At 41.1% G+C, this 20,611-nt stretch overlaps 1 protein-coding gene across 2 annotated transcripts in view; it reads right to left on the minus strand.

Moving 5' to 3' along the window:
* Window positions 1-20,611, minus strand: part of UNC5D (unc-5 netrin receptor D) — a 168,446-nt gene that overhangs the window by 47,534 nt on the left and 100,301 nt on the right. For both annotated transcript variants that reach the window (XM_055696359.1, XM_055696358.1), the window contains exons 5-7: window positions 5,191-5,371; window positions 4,160-4,327; window positions 2,704-2,868 (exon numbers count right to left, since the gene is read on the minus strand). In XM_055696359.1, the coding sequence (XP_055552334.1) occupies window positions 2,704-2,868; window positions 4,160-4,327; window positions 5,191-5,371 (514 nt within the window). The remainder of the gene's footprint in view (window positions 1-2,703; window positions 2,869-4,159; window positions 4,328-5,190; window positions 5,372-20,611) is intronic.

A 20,611-nucleotide genomic window follows, 5' to 3' on the forward strand; every position in this document is an offset into this window, starting at 1 on the left:
GCAGTTGACACTAAGATGATTAAATCTGTGCAAAATTTACTCATATTTTAAAAACTGCTTTTTGTATCTTTTTACCCATAATGATCCATTTCTTTGTTTTACAGGCGGCAAGTTCTTCACACGTATTGTATTAAGAACATTTAAAGTCTATTAAAAGCATTTTAAGTCCCATGTGTAGAAAAGTGATTTGCTTCTGAAAGAGAAAGTTTTTGCTATTCCAGACATTTGTTTTCAGACATACACATCACTTCTGTTTGCACATGGTTGTGCAGAATAGTTATTTTCTTAAAATGGCATCTATAAAGTGATTCTAAATATTGATGAAGAATTTTATTTTTTTTTTTTTTTTTCAGAAAAGACAATGATGAAATCTCATGCTAGTTCAATCGATTTCAACTTGTTGGGGCATTTTTCTTTTTTACTGCAGTGCCATTAGGTAAGTTAGTGGTTCATTACTAACAATATTCTTTGCTCCAGTAGCTGTACAAACTCAAAGCAGAGGGACAGCACCTGATCCAAAGAGCTTGATTTTGCACAAAGCATATGACAGACAATGAAAATAAGGATTAAAAATTTAGGTAGTTATTAAAACTCAGTTAGTTGCCATGTTGTAACTACTCCAATAGCGCATCTATCAAATAATTAGCCCATGTGATACAATAGCTTGTTGTTTTTACAACAGCGCTCAGAGACCAGACTGTACCTGAAAGCAGCTGTGCTACAAGGACTCGAGGAGTGTCAGTGGTTTCCCCCATGGAACGAAGCCATCGCCATCAAGTAAAATGCGCATCATCGACTCTCAGTGCTTAAACCACCACAGCTCTTCCCCAGGCCGTGCGCTCCCTTCAGGCTACCAAAATAACCATCACACCGTATTTGCTCTCTACCTCTAAAGCGCAAGTGCAGCGTGGAAGGTGACAGCACTGAGATGCAACTACCCGACAGGAAAGGCTGCTACTCTCCAGGGTGGACAGGTGATCTTTACCGTTATTTTTCATGGAAGCAGTGCCCTGAGTAGAGCCACCTCTCATTAACTGCTGAGAACCACAGAAGGAGCCAACTAGATGGTAAGTCAACCCATGGCTGTCACAAGTAACGGTGACTGTGCAGACATCAGCTGCATCTTGTCATGCCCCTTTCAGCATATCCTTCTGACTGCCTTCCAATGGATATGCTAATCTGCACACATGAATGGATTCTGGATTTATCAAACCATCTGCAGGGAAGGGTATTCATTTAATGTATAGGAAGGAGAAAGACCTCACAAAACATCATGTGATCACCGCATTGGTCCTCAAAAGTGGAATGAATCGCAGCGCTTACAAATTCTCACTAGTTTTTCTTGTCCTTTTGAACACTGAGGCTTCTCTGCCCGACACCTTGGAGCTGGAGAGCTGGTTCCGTTAACCCTGGAAACTTTAAGTAGTTAGAGCCATATAGCAAGGCTGCGGGGTATCCCCTCCCTCCAAACCCAAACAAAATCTTACTTCATGTCTCAGCTGAGGTACACATGTTTCTGAAGCCTGAATAAATATACAGGATACTGTCTGCCATTAAGAATGCCTTTAAATCTCAGGGCAAAGAAGGGAGTTCATTTTGTTTAGAAAATTATTTTCCTCATCTCACCAGATGTACTCCACTGAGGAACTGGCTGGGCACAGTGGCTGCTCCTTTCTCACTGAAGCTGCCAGCCAGTGTGAGGAGGGTGCACGTGGGGGAAGGCCAGAGGCACGCACACTCCTGTGAACGCCTGTGTGGTGGTTAGGAGCACAAGGCTTGGGGTTTATAGCCATACTCCTCTGTTGCGTGCACCATGGTGGAAGAAGAAAATGACTGCTGGGCATAACATGAACACATCTATGCAAAAGATCAAGAAGGAAGGGTAATGCCGTACTGTGGAAACAAACAAAGAGGACCACTTAAACAGAAAATTAAAGTAGACATGTCAGTTTACATCTCTCAGCCCCAGCATTCCTGATTGCTCCCGTGGCTGCCATTTCATCACTAAAAACCGATGAGGTGGACGGTATCACTCTATGAACAGGGAGCAGCATTCAGTGCAGGAACAAACTTGCAAATTTCTTGTTCCTTTTGAGATTCTGCAGCCGTCCCGGGTAGTCTGCGACTGTGCAGCTGCAGGGCTGATTTTCTTGGCTCCTGGTTTTTCGCTTATAGTAGCAACTACCAAATGCCAGATGCTTTCCAGACATTTATGATGGGCAAATCCTTTCACAGGGAACTCACCACGAAGTAGATTTGCCTTTATTTAACTTCTGTGTTCAAGACAAGAAACGCAGCAAACTTCCATCTTAAAAACCTCTTGCACCAAGAATATCTGTGTTGGTGCTTTGCCAGTTTACTTGGAAGAAAAGGTAGAAGGCTAAGTAGTACATTCTGTGAAATATGTTGCAGCAGATGGCCGTAATTACACATTGCAAAAAACCTTTATTTGGATTTTTAGAATCATCTGATAATTAATAGGTAAAGTATGTGCTACACAAATCCAGTGACTCAGAAACCACTGTGAATTTCAAACTTCACATATGCAACCCTCTGAAAAAGATCTATTTTTTCCACAGTAACATTTCAGCCAGAAGAGCTCTTCTCACATGGCTGTGTGGCCGATATGCCACGTTACCTGGGTTACAGTACACGTTTTAGGCTGTACCTCCTAAATCCAGTTCAGTGCTACCTGTTACTCACCTTGAATGCAAAGCCCTTCAGTGCAATTCTCTGACTCTTGACTCAAGCCCTCGCAGTACTTTCCTCCATTTCTTGGAGGCGGTGCGATACATTCCCGAACTCTCAGATGCTCGCATTCTGGGCTGCACACAGACCACTCGCTCCACACCTCCCAGTTTCCATCCACTAAATGGGGAGGAAGGAAACACAAGCATCATCACTCACGTCAGCTGGTGTAGTGAAGAGGTCCTACCAACAACGCTTGTTTCATGTTCCTCCTCAGGTCCCAGCAAGTAAAACGAAGTATAATTCCCAGGAGAAATAACTACAGTTTTATCAGATGTGAAGTTAAAATCTAGCATTAGAACATACCACCTCAGGCGTGCAATATGGAAGCTTTTAAAATAGCACCAGGATAGAACATTCTGCAAATACAGTCAATTAAAACTGCAGGAGGAAACACTTCCTTTGCCACCCAGTCATTAGCTCCTAATGTTTCAACACAAATTCTACCTTAAAACAGGCTGATGTAGAGAGCCCACACATTTTCCTACCAGAGAAATGATGCTGACATTTAAAAAAGCAGGAGCATAGCTGGCCTTGTAGGCTTCTGGCTAATGCCCTGAGCAACACAGCGGATCGGTATGTTGCTTTGCTGACTGGTATTTACAGCTGTCTCTGACCCCGTCCCAAATGAGAAGGGTTCCCACAGTTCCCTTTCTTTTTCATGCATAAATCTGATTGAAGGACAGTGAGATGAACACAGAGACATATAAATGTAATACTAAGTTCTTTAAATCCCAGTTCAGGACACGTTGCATCTAAAAACTAATAAAAGCTAGAAGAGAGATTTGCCAGAATCCAGACAAGTTACGCAGTGACCACAGGCAAATGTAAGTCTCTTAAAACATACATACATACAGTCCTCCTGTTTTCAGCTGTATATGCGAAACACCAATTCCAAATCAGGTAAGGGAGGTTTCAGGTGAACAAAGGAAATGTACAGCGTCCAGGGATGTAACACCAGCCTCCACAAATACCATAAGCTCGCTTTCCAAAGGTTAATCTACTTGCAAGCTAAAGAGCACTTTTTAAGTCAAGTTCTCAGCTTAGGCTTCTATGTTTCTCTTTCTAGCGTTACTAACATCACCTCCCCTCTCCCCATACCCCCACCCACTTAGATGATTTTTCACATTACATCAGTTGCTGTTTTGTTATGAGTATTTAATTAGCTTCAGTATAAGTTAAAGCACCGGCAAAGCACTGGCAGATGAGGCCACAGGTGCTTGTCCCTGCTGCTCAGGCCCTGCACAAGGCTCTGAGCTGTAGACTCAACAAGGATGCGAAGTATTTCCAATTTCCTTTTTGACCTCAGTGGGCTCTTCAAAGCACAATTGTCTACCTGGCATGTCAGACTGAAAGAGCTCTCCCTTAAGCGTGACATCCAGAGTTATTCCTTAGACTGTGCATATCTCACCAGGGCAAAGAGAAGTGCAGGTAATTTTCTGCACTGACATTCCTTCACAAAATGCGCCTCCGTTGAGTGGAGCAGGGTTGGTGCAGGTCCGCGATCGCTTCTGCCAGCCCCGACCGCACCGCGCGTTGCAGTTTGACCACTCGGTCCACGATGACCAGCCTCCGTTAACTGCAAAACACAAACATGCTTGAGGTTGCGGTGGGTGTGCTGAAAGACATCAGCGAGTCTGACCAGATCATTTCATTCAAAGGCAGAATTTAGTTTTTACATTCTACAGGTAAATTCCAAGCTGAAGTAGAAGCATTGCTGCCTATCAGTACACACCTGCCTAAAGGCCACGGTGTCAAAGAACATGAATGTTTGTTTTGGAAGAGTAATATGCTGAGAAGTGCAATGACTGATAGAGTCTGGGAGGGATGTAAAAGCAGGCATCTCAATTCTCATAAAATAAGTTTTATAGAAATAAAGCTTTATATAAACTTTATTATAATAAAACTTTATATAAAAGATCATAAACAACACCTATTCATTTTTTAAAGGGTGATTTAGTAATGCTCTGCCTCCACCAATAGAACGTCACACGCGGTAATAACCGTGGCGAGCAGCAGCGGCTGGTAATAAAGCAGCGGTTCCGCTCCTTTGTCCTTTGCCACGTAACACCCAGTAGTCACGGCAGAAGGAGAAAGGCAGCCCCTCAGGTACCTCCTTCAGGTAACCCCTGGGGACGTGCTTCAGGGCTTCCTGCTACACGCGCGGCTTATTTAGGCGGGTCAGCGTGTCATTGGATCTTCTTAATAGCTGAAGCAAGGATTGTTACTGATGGCGTAACTTCTGGGAATCCACCCCAAACAAAGTCGTAATTCTAACCACTCTAAAAGCAGGCGTGACCTCAGCCCTGAACAGCAGAACTGAAATTCATTGCAGCAGGAAGGAGGTTAGCCATTTGATTTTGTACCAGGTGTATGTTAAAAATATAAAGTACTCCAGCAATAAAAACACACACATGGATTTTTTCCATAATTATCACTGACCATACACCACAACTGTTGCAGACATGCTCCTTCTCTTGGCAACAATGTTGGCAGCCATGCAGGTGTAGTTCCCAGAGTCAGACAGACGTGCCTGTCGAATGATGAGGTTGTGGTCTGCTCTGGTGTCAATGTTCTCATCCAGGTTGGAATCTATGGGCTCCTCATTCTTTAGCCATTCCACCTGGGGAGGGATGGAGCAGAGAAGAACATGAAGTAGGATGAGATGGAAATCTGCAAAATCGTATTTCAGTGATTATATTATCTTTATTATAAACATTAAAGAGAAAACATTCGGCTAGGAAGGGATTCCCAAAAGGTAGACATTCACAAATTCTGAAAAGAAACTAGTCCCCTTCTGAAGACCCTGGAGCTTATTAACGGAGGCACACCAAATGAAATGCTAGGACATAGTAAAATAACCTTAAAAGTACAAAAAAGAAACTGGCAAAGAGCACGTTCAGAGTTGCAAGGGTGAGGATCATAAGGAAAATACTATTTTTGTTCTACTGGGAGGAAAGAAAAAGGAGATGAGAAAGAAGAGGACAGGAGAAAAAAGGAGGAGAAAATTAATCACACTTTTCCTTGTGTAGTAGGCTTCAATATTTAATCCAAGGAATCAAGAAGTGCTCATAAAAAATACCGGACCATTCTAGTTGAATGCATTTCATTTACCTCCTGGTTCTCATCACCGTAAGTATTTAAGCTTAAACCTGAAATAATTTTTCTAAAATAATTTGCATCGTATTATTTCCTCTGTATCTGTTCTTGAATCTATACCGTGTGATTTGGTTTTATTGTAAATATTCATCTATTCAATTGTTGTCCTAATTAGGAGAGCCCTTTCGGCTTCCCTAAGAGAATGAAATAACAGGGGTAGAAGTTTGTAAACCTGTAAAGCTAAATGAAGGCACTTGATGTCTTGGGCTAATGACCTCATTAATCTGCTAGGGAAATACTTCCTTCGACTCAAGGAGCAGGAGGAGAGACAGGACCAGCGGAGATTAGCAGTCCAAGTGAAAGTCAGCTAATGATTGCCACTTCCCCCGCCCCCGCCCCCCCCCCCCCAACCTCTTCACAGTTATGCCCTGTAATGGATTAGGGTAACACGTAATAAGAATTAATTCCACTTTTTTAAGAAAGAGAAACAGAAGGATGAAATCGCGTGACATCACAGACAGTGGAAGAGCCAAGTCATCATAAAGATTCCCAGTTTACATAAACATTAAACCAGAGACCACTGGTATTTGTTGTCAAGGTACATAACAGCCATGAAATGCCATGTACAATACGTGTCAATACATCTTCTCTAGCTGACCATCCAACCCATCTCTGAGTAGACCCAAGAGTTATCTGCAAGGCATTTCTCTACAAACATTAAAAAAAAACCCCAAAACAGTTAAGACACGCTAAGGTGCTGTTACAAAAGTGAAAAATTAAAAACAGAAGGGGAATCCACAGATTCTATTAAAAGACTGAATAAATATGAGTTATTTTAATAGCTTTTCTAGACCTGAAGGAGGTATGGCTGTACCCTGAGGTCAAATACACTTCTCAGTTCAGATGAATAACCTCGTTTAGGAACTTGTGGAAGGGTTTGGAACTTTGTGGTAATAAGCTTATGGATTTGTTAGCTACAGGCATTCATTAGCACACTGCTCTGCGCAGATGGTCTGCAATTTGTAGATTTTCCAGTTTATAAACAAATCTGCAAAAGCTGACCATCAAAGCCAATTAGATTTCATGCCAGACAGCAGGTTCCCCTTCCAGCAGCATCAGTCATTTTGGTTAGCTGGGGACAGGAGGTGTGTGACCGACACATCCATAGCTTCTCACGTCCCGGCACTGCAGCGGTCAGCTGGGAGCTTACCTTGAAAAGAGTCTGCAGCTGTGGCACTCTTATCCTGCCTAGACGGTGGCTATGGAATTCAACAGATTTACACATCTATCAAAAGAGGCTTTACCTGAGAATGAAGTACTCGTATTTCATACTGGAAGTAGTTAAAAGATTTTAGCTTTTTATACCCTTTTTCCCAAAACCACAGTTAACCAGAAACGGTAACAGAGACAGAACATCGCCGTCCAAGCAGCCAGGCACACCTGTCCTTTCTGCATTCTTACAAGACTGACAGAACGCCGCTTTGGTTTTCCTCTCAAATCCTTTTAATGATTTTTCACACAGTCTCCATCACTAAAGTTTAAAGCACTTTCGTACGCTGCAGTGCACATCAGAATAAACATTTAGAGTGAAGCTGCAAGGCAGTGAGTTTCTAAGGTGTGCCCACGGCATCCCAGGAGGCAGCGCCTGGCACAGGTACGCTTATTTAGGCAAACCCTGAGGAGACTTTTCACCTCTCTGTGCACCTCTGTCTCACTGTGCATTTGCTTTCCTTAGTATTAGGAGATGCAAGCATACTTTGTTACGGATTTAACACACCCAGTAGCTTAGGCATCCGAATTTCCATTGCTGGAAGCGCCCTAGGCAGTCCCACGGCTAGCACTCATACGCACCGCCTCTCATCCCCCAAGCTAAGTGACACGGCTGACACTTCCAGCTGCATTGACCGCAGGTGGCCAGGCACATCCCTGGAGAAGTAACCAAACTGCCTTACTAAATCCAGTAACGCTAACCTCTTCCCTTAGTAACAGCGATTTGAATGTTATTACATTTTCCTTTGGTCTTGGAAGATGAGGAATCACAGACCAGTCTGGGTTGGAAGGGACCTTTTAAAGATATCCAGTTCCAGCCCCACTGCCATGGGCAGGGACCCCTCCCAGCAGCCCAGGCTGCCCCCAGCCCCGTGCAGCCTGGCCTGGTACCCTGCCAGGGATGGGGCACCCACAGCTGCTCTGGGCAACCGGTTCCAATCAAGTAATCCATTTATCATTCAGTTTCCCTTTTCTGCAGTTAACTTTAATACTAATTATCAGAGGGGGTTTCAGCAAAGAAACTAGGAATGCAATTTAAATTATGGAACAGCAGCAGTAGTATAAATCAAGTGACAGAAATTCAATGGTCGCAGTCAGAATTAAACTCACTTTACATGCTGTGTAATGACAAACATAGTAATGTCCAAAGAAACGACTAAACATCTAATATCACCAGAGTTCATCATTTCACAAGTATATTTACAAATTTTGCATTTTGACACTCATCAGGTCAGGGGCTTTTGCAGGGTGGCGAGGTGGAGCACAGAAGTGTTTGGGGTCCTCATCACACAAGCACCGTGGGCTATTTTTCCTGTGGACAACTTTTCCAGGGGGGAGTGCACACTGATCTGTTGTGCGCCGAGCCTAGGACTGCAAGGCTTGGTGAATGAAAAACATTTACATTAAAGCAAAGCATTTAAAAGAATGATGATCACAGCGAAGGGAGAACATTAAACAGACAGAACACAAACAGGAAAGTGTTGAGAGATGCACGATCAAAAGATGATTTATAAGTGAGGGCATGCATTGCCTTTTGCTTCTTATCTGGAGGCTTGACGACACCGTGAAAACTCATCTCTAATTCCAGCCTCCCCCTCCCTTGAAGGAAAAACAGACTTATTCGAACTCATTCACTGCCTTTGCCTCAGCAGACAAATGCTTTCAAAGATGGAGAACTAAGGGATGAATTTATAGGAAGAAACTGATAGAGTCACGATGACAAAAGGTTGTTGTTGCTTGCAGTGATGGAACCTTTGGAAAAATTCAGTGCACACACAAATACACACCCCCACCCACCCCCAACCAGGCAAAATAAAGGCAAGAAAGAAACCTAAAATGTCTCTGTGCTTAAATGAGAATTGCCAGCCTGCAGTGGATGAAGAGTAGACTCAGAACTCATTAGCATTTAACTTCCCTCGCTTTATCATCAGTGGAGGTCATACAGTTGCTTGTAACACAATGAAATACATTTCTTTTTAAAATACAGGCTGTCTGATGATCTTAAATCTTGAACAAGACTTGAAAACTGCTATAATATGCCATAAGTTTATATAAAGATATCTGATTTTTCCCCCCTGACATTAAATCTGCTTGGAATTAAAATACCCCCATCAATTTCTAACAAAGGCTAATCACGTAATGATCTACCAAAGAAATGCAGAGGCAGATATGGATTAACTCAGCGACTGCATATTGGGTGGCAGCAGATGAATTAGCATAATCATAAATTTGTTCCAATTACAGAAAGCAATTATCAAAGACCAGCTTACAGCATTATCAAAGTAAAATCAGTTAAATACACCATGTCCTAGGTAGATTATGATGGGAGTTACCAAACTCTTTTTCTTTAAAAATGAAGCTTATCACACCTCATCCGTATTTCTGTCTCCTGTATACACATCAGAGCAGCCTGTCAGCCTCACATCACAGGAACACAACTGCTGTTTGAGCTGCTGCAGGTGATGGAGTCGCACTGTGCTTAGCATGTGCAAAATAATCTGTATGCATACAGATACTACGGACATACATCTTCTAGTTGCCATGTAGCAAATTCAAACACTCTAGGGAGTCACAAATATCTGTGAGAATATTGATGAAGGCAGAGCCGAGCTAGAGGCTGTAGGAAAACCCTGGCAGAAGTTGCTACGATGCCCTTAAAACTGCCCACTTTATGGCATCCGCGGGAGCAGAATGCTACGCCCCAGAATCTCAGCTGCTCTTGAGCCTGATGGCAGTACCACCAGGAGCACTTTACTCCATGCTGACAGGCATGGTGTTAGGCCTTACACAGACATCACCTAATTCAAGACAAAAGCTGAGTAACTGCAGATGAGGAAATACCATTCTTCTGGCTACGCATTACTCCTCCTTTGCCAGATTGGAGAGGGGGGCCATACAGCTGTTAAAGCTTTTGTAAGACTAAAGAATATTCCTACCTGCAGTAACAGAAATTACTTTTTTTATTTGGTTGATTTTAATACCAGACTTACTATTTAAATCTTAGAGATCAGAATAGGTCAGGTGTTAGTTACAGGCCTTTAATGATCTGATGCACTAAGAGTTCTTCATCAGTTGCTCAATCTAATTTAAACATCCTGGAGCTGGCTGCCCATGACCTAATTTTCTGTTCTTTCTTGCGTATCTTGTTTGAGACTATAAAGAGATTTAATACCCAACAATACACCTCAGAGTTCTTGTGGGCACACATGATAATTTTGTAGGTCAGAAGACAAAAGACCTTAGTACTCCTGCTTCTAAATTATACTATCCTGCCCTTTAAACACATCTGACTTTCTCAGGTGGTCAATAGATAGAGTACATATATATCAAAGATAATACAGTTAGAATGTCAGCTTCTCTTGAAGAAAGAATCAATTTCTTTCTCGATTCATGATAAACGGTTCAGGATTTTAAGATGGGAAAGGTGAACACCTGACTTACAGCAGCACAACTGTCTCTTACAGCATTGCCATTTTACAGATTTTAAATTCCGTCACAGATGGAGAAAGTAGTACACAAATCCTCACCCCTCCTTTAAGCCAAAACCACTGTTCGTTATGTTCTTAGAGAACAAGCCAATGTTTGTATCTTTTGGATAAAACTGCTTTGTCAATCCCAGATTCACGTAATATTTTACAAGCGCGTACAACAGAGCAGTGTTCAGCGCTTCGGGCAGGGAGTGCAGCACAGAAGCAGGTATGCTGCCGCTCGCGAGGGTGCAGCCGACACCCCAAGGGCAGCTCGCGCCCCGACACCCTCCGTTTCCCTGCAGGGACCGTGTTTCAGCGAACCAGACACAACCAGAAGCAGCACACCAAGGAGGATGACCAAACAGCGAGTTTACAAGTGACAATGACAGTAAATATTTCTCAGATATTTGGTCACACCTGACTAGACGTTAATTTAAAACCAGTGATCTGAGATGAAGTGCTTTGTAACCCCACATTTTGTCACTGCCTCATATATTTTCCAGGCTTTTTTTTTTGTTCTGATTTCTTTATTCGCAAATTTCTCCCCCTCCATACATCTGCCTACTGTAGCTGATTGTCTTGTCATTACTAACAGTAGCTTTAACTTTGCAAGGGTCAGAACCCTGTATCTGGTAAGAAATATGATCCAAAAGACATGTTTAGTGTGAAACTGTTAAAAATACCTGCATTATGTTAAAGATAAATGCAAAGATTCCTGCTGCAGAGGACAAAAAAAGTGTGGGGGGCAGAAAGGGTTGGTGGTGGGGAGATACCTTGACACGTAGACCATTTAAAGAAAATGTAACAAGAAATGGAATGTAGGTGCATTTTTACGTGTGTCCTTTGTCAATAATATCTGTTTCACATACCCATCATCTCTTTTTTAATTGAACAATCCTCCCCCACAACTTTCAACATATAGAGAGGAATAAAGTTTGCACATCAAACTTTGACCTGACAGAACCAAGCTACCCCAGACTGACAAAGAATCACTAAAATAGGTAAAACTTGGAGACACCTCTTTGAACATTAATTCTGCTTGCACTGCTGTAATGGCAACTGCAGAACGGTGAAAAATTACCTCATTTTACCTGGTATTCCAGTACCAGTTTTGCTGTTGCCCATGAAGATACTTATTAATTCAATATAAATAATAAAGAAGGCATCTCTACTTGAGCTTTTAGCTCCCCAAGAACAAAACCAACAGTGCTGTATATACAAAAGAACCAGGCAATACCATATTTTCCCCTCTGGAACATGACTTCGCATTAAAAAAGGAGAAAGAAAAAGGCCGAGAACTTCTAAAGCTCGGAACTATCTAATTTCTAGCTGAAAGCTTTTTTTTTTTTTTTGTAACTGCAGAAGAAAACATGATTGAAGCCAATTTCTTTTCTACAAAAAGGTTTATTTTCATAGGAAATGTTTGCAATAGATTCTCCTCCAAATCATGATTAACAGCAGGTATATCAGGCTCTGACACTCTCCGCTGCCTCGGGAGCAGGCAGACAGCATCGCTGGGGTAACGGTACCTTTTATGAATATTCCCTCCCACACTAATCAGCTCAGGCCTCTGGCTAGAAAAAGTTCTTTCTATCTTATCATCGATTGAGGTCTCATATTCCCCAATCTTTAAAAGACTTACTAAAAATGGCTTTTTCAATGACCTATAATGTTTAGTGGAAGACAGCAAGATACATTCCTTTTAATTCCTTTCAGATCTAGCATGAAACTCCTGTTTCTGAAAATTCAAGTGTGTCTAAGCTGGAGAAATCTTCCTTAATGTTACAGTTAGAATGGATGAATATAATTGGAGCACCTGCACTGCCTACAGTGATGCATTAGGATGGCAGCATATCTTTGTTACAGTTTTATTTTGCTTTCGGCTCTAAGACTCAAACAAATAAGTAGCAGAAGCCACCATCAGCATAAATCATCATGGGAGATTAATATAAAAAACAAAGGCCAGTTTGCTGCATACAAACCATTCATTTCTACCTTTATAATCACACAGTTATTTTATAGACACAATCAAAAAACATTAATCTTCCTTGCTAGGAGCCTATCGCTAGCAACACACAAGATGCAGGTCAACTGTACCTGCTGCATTTTTTTAAATTAATCCACTGAGGGAATACTGTTGCCGAATCGTTTAATCACAGTGCTGTCATACTGTTCTGGTAAGCATATTTTTCCTTCATTAGATTGAATATATAATCTCATTACATAAATCTGACACAATAACTAACTCATAAATCAGCCTGGGCTTTTACTGGTTGAAGTGTGGAAAGCAGCGCAGGAATCTTCTCTCTGACGATGCACTCAGTTGTTGCAGGAGGGATCACCTGAAAACTCAAGTGCTGCATGCTGCTAATACACATTTTCTTTCTTATTATTTCCCTTTACGTGGCATGTAGCTAGTGTATTTGCTGCATAAACCTCCGACAGCAGGGAAGCCAAGAGCGATGATGCTCGCTCACGGCACCCTCTATGCCACAGCTCACACTACGAGCTGTGTCCAGTTCACAATGATGTTGGCATTTTTTGTGTGCTTTAAAATCACAACCAAAAATTCACATTGCTGAAAAATGCAGAGGAGGGGAATAAACACAGGATGGGGTGAGTCAAAATGAAATTAAAATATGCTTTTGAGTAGGTATAATGGGAGAGGTGACAGCCTGTGTGTATACGTCAATTTATAATGCTAAAGGTGGGCAAGGAGTTGACTCAGACATGCTATTTTAAACAAATTGTTATAAAGATACATTGCTAAATATGCCATTACTAATGGTACATTGTCTGATTGTCAAAGATATAATCAGATCCCCTAATAAATTTAATCTTTATTCCTATTTTGGGAGGAATAAGTATCTAACATTAATTGGAATACTGTTTTTTTTACCTACCTGCAAAAATTATGAATGAATCAGCATTAAATAAAACCAAAGGTTATTATGTGGGCTTACATGGTAGTTTTCCAGTGGGACAGTGCACACAAATGACTTGACTTCAATTATTTCATGGTAAGCAGAAATAATCTAGTTGAAACTCAAATCCTAGTCCCTTGACTATAAAGCTCAGAAATATGGGTAAACAGATGAGACTCATTCTAGGGCTTTTCTTTTTCTAAAGAACTCAGAATCTAAGGCTATACGGTAATCCACAAATCTTGTTTTTAAAGTATGCAATGCACACCCAGTACTGTGAACAAGGATGGTTAGCAAGAAACAAACAGCTAAAGGCTCCAGGGATAGCATCATGGTGCCACACAAGTGAGGCTGTACTTGTTTTTCAATGCACAGACAATACAAAAGCAATTATAAGCGTGGTTGACACTGAAAAACCATTTTTAGATAAGATTATTGGAAATTATGTTGACAGTGTTTTGCTAACATGGCATCCTCATAGGCAGAATCACATTTAGACAAAATTCTTAGAGATAAGAAAATAATCACAGAAACCTTACAGTAATTGAAAACAGCACAAACTGAGATCTCTCTTCTTGCATTTCTAACTGCTTCTGATGAAACAGCACCACACGGCAGTGCAAGAACCCAGTACTGTCCCTACCCACACTTCAGGTTGTTGCTCTCAAGAAAACTTAGAAGAAAGGTCCAGGTCTTTGAAAACTGAATGTCAGGAGCATTGCTCAGGTAGTGTGAATATGATCCTGCCTAGAAGTACAGTCTTATTTGCTTTCCGTAATCACACCTGAGGTCAGCTGGTTAGTTGTCATTAGTTTGGCTGGTTGCATGGCCTCCTCACCTTGACTGTCACAGCAAGCTCTGTACTCCTGTTCCAACTGTTACAGCAAACAAGGCTATAATTTTACTGTTCTCAAGAGTTATGGTGAATCATCAATACATAACGTTGCTCTTTTTTTGTTAGTAGCCTTCAGATATGATAATTTCAAGAATATAACTGATAAGACCAGCTAACAGAAATATCCTTTAGATCCATTAATGAATCATCTTTTCCTACATATTGGAAAAAATATTCAAACTCTATATTTAAAGAAATACAATGGTTAGTTAGCAAATGTGTAACATTTATGCTGCATCACTAGATGCATACTAAATGCAACTGAGCACCAGATTCACAGCTTCCTGCTTTCTCTTGTAACATTTTTTGCAATTAAAAAAGGTGTTGATCTATGTCCAGACAGGTAAAACATTCCCTAAACATTTAACATTATGGCATTTTCACAGTACCCTAAAGGTATTTATTCCAGATTATAAAAGGACCAGGCCAAGTATATTGCATCAGCAGAATCTGAACAGAGAGAACCCTCCCTACCTTAGACACAAAATGCATGTTGTATAAAGAAACACAATTTGAATAGGAACAGGGAAGCGATAAGAATCTTGGGAAAAAACTGAACATAAGGGCATATATACATCTCCCTTGCTTCTGGGAGAAGACAAGCGGTTGGTCAGAAAGATCAACGTATTTGGGGATTCCTGATCTTGAGAGGGAGACAACTTGGTAGAGGAGCTTCCTTAGCCATAGAAAGGAAAATTCAGTTGCACAGAAATTACAAAAATAAAAAGGAAAAGCAAGAACAGCTTCAAGGGTGATTTAAAGAAAAAATACTACAAGGACATGGCTTCACCACAAGATACTTTCTAGCAGAAGACATTTGAATCTGCACTGCAGTGTAGTAAATACGGAAACACTTTACTCCAAGGACATGCTGCATTTTCTCCTCTCACCTCTCCCCTCCTCGATTAGAGCATTCGTCACAGGTGACAGTAAACCGGCTGCTCTTGCTATGACTGTGAGGTGCCATTTAGCAAAATGGGCGCTGATGTGACAGGATCAAAAATCGCTAATGCAGTCTGGTTTACTTCGTGCAAGCTATGCCCAGGAGACGTTTTTGTCCGGGTGAGTAGCAGTGCTCTCTCAGAACCCGCACTCAGTCTAGAACTGACTCCTAGCAGGTTTGTCCCACTCTCACTCAATCCTCCCTGCAGTTCTTCATGCACCTTCCTTCCTTTGCTCCAACACAAACAGTACTTGGCATCTGTTCCTGACATCTTGAATGACTTCGGCTAGAAAAACCAGAACCAACTCTAAGAGAAGCTTTCTCTGTAGCTTTGAAGATGTCCTATATCCTTCCTGCCTGTTTCCGAATGTATAAAATAGGGAAGGTTTGAGGAACGCTCTGCCATGCTTCTCTTTCACTGGCTCTTGCATCTTGTCCTTTCACAACAGCCCACTCCCCAAGCAAAAGATAGCAAATTACTGAATTCTAGTTGCCCATGTGAGATCGTCAAGACTTTGTCAAAGTACATAAATAAACCAACAATCAGAGGATAATACAGCTTTCTACCAAATAGATTTGATCCTCACAAACCTTTGCTTTCAGCATTCAGATTCAGAAGTTTGAATCCCATTGAAAAGGGAATAAAAGCAGCTGCGCATGAAAGTATTGTGCAAAATGTTCTATATGCTCTTCACAGACTCGAGATACAGCAGGTTTGTTGCATCAGAAAGTTATAAGTATCAGAAGCCTGCCAAACATGTTGCAAATCTAATCTTCAGAAATCAGGGACAAAAAACCCAACCACCAAACAAACCTCTAGGCACTGGCACAGCGCCAATAAATAACCCCAGCACTCAGTCCTCTTGCTGACCAGAACAACAGGCCAGTATTGATAAAGCCTCCAACTATCTTGTTCAGTCAAAACATACACCACAGTAGTTTCCAGATGCTTGTAGACTCTCACGCAATTACCTTTATTATTTAGAATTACAAACATAATGATAAAGTCTTGTAACTCATCCTTTCATGTTCAAGCATTCAAAATTAAGAACATTTCTGAAAACAGTACCAGAAAAATATATGCCACTGCAAAACAGCATGTCAAAGAAAGAAAAGCCCCAAAGCACATCTCTTTATAAAAAGGAATTATCTATTCAGGGGAACTACAAAGTTATCTCACACCCCCCACCCCTCATTTTAGCAATCTAATTCAGAAATGTTTTGCTCCATATTTTTTATTTCACAGCCTCAGTACCTCCTGGGTATACTGATTCACTCAGAAAAAGTCAGATCTCAGAAGGAAAACAAACATTTTTTCTACTGGAGGAAAACACAGTACACAGTTTGCTTGCTTGCATGAAATCCATCACATATACTCATTTTGGAGAGAACATCCAAGGGGTTTTTTTCAAATAAAGGGTGTATGTGCAGGGACTAAGATGCTTCCAATAGCTGCAAAATGTACAAAATCAGCAAAAGAGGCACCTGGAGATATCACTAAGGAGACAAGAAGTGAGCTGACAAATGCCATTGTTTCAAATAATTGGTACCGGTAAAAAAAGGGGTACAAGGTAAAAAATGAAGTGACAGATTCCGTGCTTTCAAGCAGCACAGTGGCAGAATAATGGAAAGAAGTATCATCTCAAACTGCATATTAGGATGGCAGAAGGCAACAAACACGGTGTAAGTGTTCCTCCTCTCCCTAGCAGCTGGTCTAAACGGGAACGCCGAGGCTGCAGTGGCTCCTAGAGGAACAGCTCTCAGTCAACTCGGCAGCATTCCGCATACTCGTGGTAAAGTACATGGGTTGAAACCATGCTAAGTATCTATGGATTCCAAGACGAACCATAGCTGGAACCTAATTATCTTTTTTACTAAATGATAAACATGTATCAGAAGCAGTTTGCACAACGCTGGTCTACTGTGTATCTCTTCTGGCCAGCAGACGTACCAGTGCTGAACAGACAGACTGCATTTAGGCACAGCCACGAAAACTGGAATTCGGTGACATCCGTGTTACCGAGCGAGAACAACTGTTGATCTAACGCATACAGAGCACACATCAATAGGTTAGTTTTATGCAGCTTTTATACAGTCTGTGACTCCCTGAGATCGCTTGCATAGAACGCAGTGCATTTTGTATATGAGGCCATGGAGACTGGGGGGTCTTTTATGATAAGCTTGAACGATGGGTCACAACCCAGGATACATGAAAAGTGCTCAGGGCATCCCTAAAAAAAGCCACTTAGAAATTCCTCTTGACTCAAATACTCAGAAGGCATTACTTTATCTGCCCATGATGTCACTTTGTTAACACTGCAGTTTAAAACAATATAAGACAGTCAAAGTCTTAAAATACATTATTATATGCAGAGGCTCAATAGCCAGCTATGTGTGACTCGCAGCACACCTGGCCGACCTTGTTTGCTCATTCAAGTACGTTTTAAAGGAGATGCTTGTTTGCTACTCAGCTGTCTGCAGTGGAAACAAGGATAAACATGAGAAAAAAAAGCATTGTGTTAACAACATGGGCCCTCTAACATTTCAGAGTTGCCAACATCCAAAAAAGAGTATCCAAAACATGTTCAATGTTAAATAGCTCATCAATACAATTTTTTTAAAAAAGTGATTGTAACAAAAAACAGGGAAAAAAATAAACTCGCCATTAATCTAAGTGGCACCACCAGATATCCAAATTTATGTAACCGGCTGTGTTGCCCTGAAAGGCATAGAGCTAACAAAACCCACTAAAATGTGTGTAATGTATTTAAAAGACTGCCAGTTCTATGCAAGACCACATCCTTTTTATTCCCCACTTACACAGAATAACTGAAATCTAAGGCTTTTTATTTTAGCATATTGAGCAATAGCATTAAAGTGCTTTTTACAAGCCCTGATAATCACAAGCCTTTTGGCTTTGAAACCTGTTCTTTGTTTGAACCTCTACAGAGTATTACTCCAGGCTGTATACTGCGTGTATTACAGCTGCTGTTGTAATACCTAATCCATGATCTAGGTTGAGTTAAAAAAAAAACAAAACAAAAAAACCAAACACACACCAAAGTTCAGGGTGTTGAAGATGAAGTACTTCAGGAAAAAAAGACAGAAATGTAATGCTGAAGCAGACATTTCTCTCTAAGAAGACAGGTGATGAAGGGGAAGGAAGGAATACTAGATTTGACCAAAGATGAAACAGCATATAAAATAAACTGAATCTTGATTCTGGTTGTCTGTTGTCCACGCTTCTGTGAAGTAGTCACAGGCTTAAACAAAAAGTCTTTAATTAAGCAGATGTTTTATAGAATAAAGCCCTACATATTATTCAATTGTCATGTTCTGAACACAGTCCGTCCACACCAGCATGTCATGCATTATCCGTAATAACTGCACACTTCTCAGTCTTTGCTAGATGTGAAAATAAGCAAAATCAAAATCATGGAGTTGCTCTTAAAAGCAGCTAAAAATCTGAACAGGGCCCATCTGCATGTGTGCAACGGAGAGAAACGGCAGACTTTTAAAATGCAGAGCAAATAACATTGGAGAAGAAATTACTAGAATAATTGAGCAATTACGAGTAAGTTGCCACATGGTTTTGGTAGAGCAGAATCAACATTTAGAGGTTGTTCTGTTGCATTCGGTAAGGTATGCTGAGAACTGATAAACGGAGATTAAAGGGAAGGTAATTTGGTACTTCTAAAACCTGTAAGGACTCTCCAATAGAATTTTATGTTCAAAGTGGGTTCAAAACTGCTTTGTCCACACACTCAGCCATTCAGTTTCATTAGCCTAGTAACCGCTGCTTTAATCTGTGGTATTTTTCACCGCACATACTGTGTTGGATAATGTCTAATAATAAAAAAAAAAAAAACCAACAAAAAAACCCCCCGATTTTTTTTGGATCCTTGGAGGAGTAACAGAAAAGAGGCAGCAAAGATGTACATACCTGGAAGAAATACCTATTTCCCCCAGCTAAATGAATAACTGGGCTTCAGTCTGCAAGTGGTGCTGCAGTTACCAGAACCTTCACTCCTCAAAGACACAGGCAATTAAGTCTATGAAAAATCACAATCTGTTCAAGGACTCACAAAATGTGATTTGCCTCTGGAAACGTTCCTTACACTCAGATGTGTGTAGTGACTTCCAAAGTGATACCTGTACCTCACAGTTCTTTACTACTTTATGCCAAAACTGATCTTACATATGAGTGTTTTCCATGTAGAATTTTAAGTTAATTATTTGTGCGTTCCCAACATCTCCAGAAGATTCTGTGGGAGATATATATATACTGTCATTAAAATGTTTTCTAGAATAGGGGATTTCCCCCCCCCGACATATCAGCACTGTAAAGGTATACTTCATATAGAACACCACCATAGAGCATACATACCAATTCGACCAGAACGTTGAGATCTTGTATGTGCCAGCTGGTTGTCACCCAAATAGCCCGAAGGTTACACGTGGCTACTCTTAAGTGTAGCGCCTCAGAAGACCTTATTGATCATTTTAATACCTTTGTATCCTGTAAGGCTGACCTACTAACCAGCCATCACAACATAGCATGGACTATTTCAAGGTGAATGCATCTGTTTAGAGCCACGGAATCGGTTAGGTTGGAGAAGACCTTTAAGATCAAGTCCAGCCGTTAACCCAGCGCTGCCGAGCCCACCACTAAGCCATCCCCTAAGCACCATGTCTACGCGTCTTTTAAAGACCTCCAAGGATGGTGACCCCTCTGCTGCCCAGGCAGCCTGTTGAGACATTAACAATTACAATTAAACTTGGATTTTTCATACAACCAGCTTCTTTTCCAGAAACAATGCTCCTCATTAACAGTTTGGAATAATGCCTCGGTAGCAGGCTGAAGATCTGAAGGGTAAGACGACATTCCCTCCCACGGAGAGGGGGTGCTTTGGAGACCGCAGTGCATTAATGGCATGTGTGCTGCCAGCCCGCTACAGAGAAACAGCCAGGGGTTCTGAAATGTTGAAACCTACTTTTTGTTACTAACAGTAAGAGTTAAGAGTTTGCATAATTCCTTCGCAAAGCAAAAGGAATATATTTATTTCACTGTTGCAAATGCAATGACATCTAGTTTTGTCGTGTCTAAGTTAACTTAAATTTCTTACAGCTTCCCGTAACTTTGTGATTTTAGAAATGTGAACGTTGGCTGCAGTGGTTGCTTAAAAATACAACCAGTCCACAGAAGAGCTTACCATGTAGATAAATAATAATTGAGGCATATTGCACATACCTGAGCTCCGTC

The sequence above is a fragment of the Falco cherrug genome, chromosome 18 (assembly GCF_023634085.1).
Source record: "Falco cherrug isolate bFalChe1 chromosome 18, bFalChe1.pri, whole genome shotgun sequence".
NCBI lineage: Eukaryota > Metazoa > Chordata > Aves > Falconiformes > Falconidae > Falco > Falco cherrug.